The sequence below is a fragment of the Labeo rohita genome, chromosome 22, assembly GCF_022985175.1.
Source record: "Labeo rohita strain BAU-BD-2019 chromosome 22, IGBB_LRoh.1.0, whole genome shotgun sequence".
Lineage (NCBI taxonomy): Eukaryota > Metazoa > Chordata > Actinopteri > Cypriniformes > Cyprinidae > Labeo > Labeo rohita.
Window position 1 is genome coordinate 15,945,882 of NC_066890.1, and position 4,797 is coordinate 15,950,678.

At 34.2% G+C, this 4,797-nt stretch overlaps 1 protein-coding gene across 1 annotated transcript; it reads left to right on the forward strand.

The window, feature by feature from the left end:
- Positions 1-531: 531 nt before the first annotated feature.
- terf2ip (telomeric repeat binding factor 2, interacting protein) lies at positions 532-4,592 on the forward strand. The gene is made up of 4 exons (XM_051094149.1): positions 532-600; positions 1,140-2,055; positions 2,141-2,262; positions 3,878-4,592. The coding sequence occupies exons 2-4, from the start codon at positions 1,152-1,154 to the stop codon at positions 4,457-4,459; spliced, it is 1,608 nt and encodes a 535-aa protein (XP_050950106.1). The 5' UTR covers positions 532-600; positions 1,140-1,151; the 3' UTR covers positions 4,460-4,592.
- The last annotated feature ends 205 nt before the right edge of the window (positions 4,593-4,797 follow it).

Here is a 4,797-nt window from a genome sequence, read left to right on the forward strand (position 1 = left end):
ATGCACTCAAATCTGATCCATAACACTTTAAAAAATCTCTATATTACATAATCTCAGAAGGACTTATAAATGAATATCAATCCATTGCGTAACTCCATATCATATATGTAACTCACACATTTGACTATTATAATTACTCATTGCTTATTAATAACTATTGAATAGCTTAAGGGTTCATATTCATGTTTGGTATGACTGAGTTTGAATATTCTTGCTTAAAACATTTCTATCTATCAATACTTTGTAAAATGTTTCTTCGAACAATCTAATTGTTTCTCGAAATATTGTCCTAACAAGCCACACATCAACTGAAAGCTTATTTATTCATCTTTCAGAATATGTATAAATCTTGATGTCAAACAATTGACCCTTATGACTGGTTTTGTGGTCCAAGGCACATATTTACTTTCATTTTTATTGTTTTCCCGCGCTAAGTCAGTGACAATTTCCTTATCCGTCTTTTTCCAAAATAAAAGTCACTGCGCCCGCTCTCACACAGAAGTGTCTTTAGTGAGGCGCTACATCATGACTCTTATTTTGAAATATTGTTTTCACATGTCTCACAGCTCAGAGGATCTTTGGACGCGCTGCTAAACGCAGGTAGTTTACATTTCCTTTCGTCAATATTTAGTTTTTTCGATAGGTAGCGACTTTATACTAGTTCTCTGTATGTATGTTGTTTGCTGCAAAGCGGATTAGTAGAGAAAGCCTGTGGCATGAAAATCTAAAGTAGAATTCGTGGTTGTAGATTCGCGAGTGTAAACAAAACTATGAGTACACTAAGTTATTAATAAATTATAAAAACATATCCATATGGTTATTACGTTATACTTTATTCATAAAGTATGTGCTTTTAAATCAGCGTAATGTCAAAGAGTAAAGACGAGTCAAGGAATGAATTCTGTAATTCTATCTATCTATCTATCTATCTATCTATCTATCTATCTGTCTGTCTGTCTGTCTGTCTGTCAAAAATATAAAACCAAGAATATGCTGCTAGAGCTTTTGTGAGAACTAGTTTGACTTTTCTGAGTGTAATTGAATTATGAACAATAAAAATAGTGTCTTTTAAATAATATGTCTATTGTTTCATTATTTAAAACCAATAACAACCAACAACTTTCTCATTTATCCCCCAGATAACCCTCAAGATGCCAAAGGAAGGAAAGGAGGAGGTCTCTGACATTTCTCCTGTCTTATTCCTGGACGCAAGTGGACAATCAATGCGCTTCTATGTAAGACCTGGTCCAACAAAAACTCAACTTTACCCTCTGGTAACTAACGGAGGAGGCACTTTGTGTCGCAATCAAGAGCCTGGAGCAATTTTGCTGATCGATCCCGGGGACGCAACTACTGCCACGACAAGCTCTGGACAAAAGTACATCTCTACGAAATACATCAAAGATTGCGTAGAGCAAAACCAACAGTTGAATCTGGACGACTATGTGATTAGCGTGGGGCCGTCTGTTCAGACGAGGATGGCGACCCGTCATCAGGGCAATGGGCGGTTGGTTTACTCACCTGAAGATGATGCAGCTATCTTGAAGTTCATGGAAAAACGGCAACATGAAGCCAAAGGCAACACGGTTTGGAAAGAAATGGAGAAACGGCGCGTGACCAACCACAGCTGGCAGTCGATGAGGGATCGGTTTCTAAAACACCTTCAGCATAAACTCGTCAAGAAAAGTCCCACGAAAAGAAAACCGCTTTGTTTTACGCAAAGCCCTTTGCGTAAGAAAAAACTCACTGAGAACTCTGAGACGGATACCTTACAAAACTCTCCTCAAAAGCCTGTTGTGTCAGATTCATCTGAAACGCAAATCGCCACAGAGAACAGCGTGTGTCCGACCGTGAGGACCAACCCTCAACCTTCTCCTGAGAGAGCCAGTTCTCCTCCAGATGTGCCAGATGCTGCAGAAGAGCCTCAAAACGCCTCAAGCCATGAGAGTCAGGCTGCGTCTCCTGTCCCGGTCCAAGAACAAGAAACTACAGAGCCTGAAATGTCCAAAAGACCTGGATTAGATGAAGACTGTGATGGACAAGACATTCCTGATGGTAATGTTATTTATAGTTTTACTTATTGTGTTGTTCCTCAACAAATTCTGTCCATAAAACTTTTATACTTTTTTTTTTAAATCAGGATCAAATGAACATTCATCTCCTAACAAAATAAGACAAACAACCAGCGAAACTGCCACACCTGATTCTAGGAAACTTGGGATTCTTGCCAAAGCTGCAAGAGAATTTGAAGACTCAGATGTGGTAAGATTGCACAACATCTACTGACTAGATATAACTGTTGGGTCAATGACATGACGCTCATTTATTGTGTGGATCTATTTATTTAAAAATGTAGTTCAAATTGAATCTACCTCTGATGAAAGATCTAAATTTACGGTAGGTTGTTTTAAGTAGTCTTATTATTTCTTATTATATTTTTATTAATAATATGTTTTTTTTATATAATAAATATATTTATTTACAAGCATTTATAAATTTTATACAATATATATATTTTAAGTGGAAAAAAACTGTGAACGAAAACCAAAAAAAAAAAAAAGTATGTTTCTGAAAATATCATATAATTGGACTTTTTTATAAGGCATAGTTAGTTCAGAATACAATCTCACTAAAAACCTGTTTTTATAAAATAGTTAATGAACAAATTTTAGTGACTCATGAAAATAAGTATTATATTTTCAAAACTATATAAAATATATTTTTAATAAAAATATTTATATAAAATAAAAATGTTTATTATATATATAAAAACCATCTGATAGATAGACACCACATGACTTTTTTAGGTTCTAGAAAATTGAAACTTTTCTTAAAAAAAAAAAAACATGAAACCAGCCTCAATACATTTCTACCATACTTACATTTTTTTTTAAATTACACTTTTTCATTTTTTTACCCCCTAAAAGTTACACCACATGATATTTTTAGATTCTAGAAAATTGAAACTTCTTGAAAAAGTATTTTTCAAAACCATATGAAACCAGCCTCAATACATTTCTAAGATATTTAAAAAAATATATATATATATAAAGTTAAAGTTACACTACATGACATTTTTAGATTAGAAAAAATTTAAACTTTTCTTGAAAACAGAAAACAAACAAACAAACAAAAAAAAAAAAAAACTATTAACGTTTTCAAAACCATATAAAACCAGCCTCAATAAATTGCTTAGATCTTTACAGTTTTTGAACTAGACCTTCACTTTTTTACCACCTGAAAGTTACACCACATGACATTTTTTATTTCTAGAAAATTTGAACTTTTTTTGAAAAAAAAAACAAAAAAAAAAAAACTATGAATATTTTCAAAACCATATGAAACCAGCCTCAATAAATTGCTAAGGTCTTTACATGTTTTAACTACTTTCATTTTTTTTACCACCTGAAAGTTACACCACATTACGTTTTTAGATTCTAGAAAATTAAAACCTCTTGAAAAAATATGAAAGTATGAAACAGTATTTTTTTTAAACCAAATAAAACCAGCCTCAATACATTTTCTAAGATATTTGCATTTTTTAACTACACTTTTAAATTTTTTTTACCACTTAAGTTACACCACATTACATTTTTACATTCTAGAAAATTGAAACTTAAAAGTATGAAGGTTTTTCAAAACCATATGAAACCAGCCTGAATACATTTCTAAAGATCTTTACATTTTTTTTTTTTAACTAGACTTTTCTTTCTTTCTTTCTTTTTTTTCTTATGCCATTGACCCATTGGTTTTTTAACTTAACTCTCCAAAATACATTTGTAAACGGATCCAGCTTTCAGATCAGAAAACGGTCAACTGCTACCTTTGTGGAAAAGCCTCCAAGGCACACTTTACTAACTTGAATGTGTTTCCACAGATGGATGAAAGTGAAGAAGGCGAAGATCCATTTGAAGCACCAATCACCAAGCCATCAGATGCACAAGAAAGTTCAGCATCATCTGCAACATTAACCAGGGAACCCGAAACTCAAGCTGAGATTAACAAACATGCCCAACAGGAAGCACCAGAAGCTTTTTGTCCCTCACCATCACCTGAAGAAGAGCGTCCAGGTCCTAGTTCCACAGCTGTCCCTGCATCTTCATCCCACGTCTTCATTCTTGACTCCGAGTCGCAGGACAAACATGACAGCCAAACGAGAGGAACTCCAGAGGAACCTTCCAAGGACTTGGTGGAACATGTTGAGAACTTGATGACAAAGACCAAGAAAGATTTGATTGAGGTGACCAAGGCACTGTGGAAAGCCAGTGGTGACCTCACGAGGGCTCAGGCGTATCTGCTAAATGGGTACGACCATGAAATTCACGGGCCTGTCTGGACTCATCTAGATGATGAGATCCTCCTGTTGGCCGATCCATTTGAACTTGAGCAGCTTCAGTCCAAGTATGGAAAGGAGGAAGTGACCAGGAGAAGAGATTTCCTCACAGCTGGCAATAACTGAGAGGATCTGTTTGGTTTAATGGATGTTTTCTGAAACCAGCGGCTCAACTAGACAGAACTTACAATAATACTGTTTTCATCCAATTTTGTATTCTAAGTTTGGTAAAATTCAGATTTATGTTGATACATTTATAAAAGAATTTTGCTAATCATTACATTGGTAAATATGTATTAAAGTATTTTTTCTAACTGATGGTGTATCATTGTTTTAAACACAATATTTTCAAACGAGTGTTGCTATCCCTTATGAAAATTAACCATGGTTTTACTACAAATAAAACAAAAAAACAATGGTAACTACAAATTAGCCATGGTTTTGCTGTACTAACCATAGTTTAA

Coding starts and splice junctions, on each gene's coding strand:
- terf2ip (XM_051094149.1), top strand. CDS start 1,152: ATGCCAAAGGAAGGAAAGGAGGAGGTCTCTGACATTTCTCCTGTCTTA. Junction 2,056..2,140: donor TGGACAAGACATTCCTGATG/GTAATGTTATTT, acceptor TTTTTAAATCAG/GATCAAATGAACATTCATCT. Junction 2,263..3,877: donor AATTTGAAGACTCAGATGTG/GTAAGATTGCAC, acceptor GTGTTTCCACAG/ATGGATGAAAGTGAAGAAGG.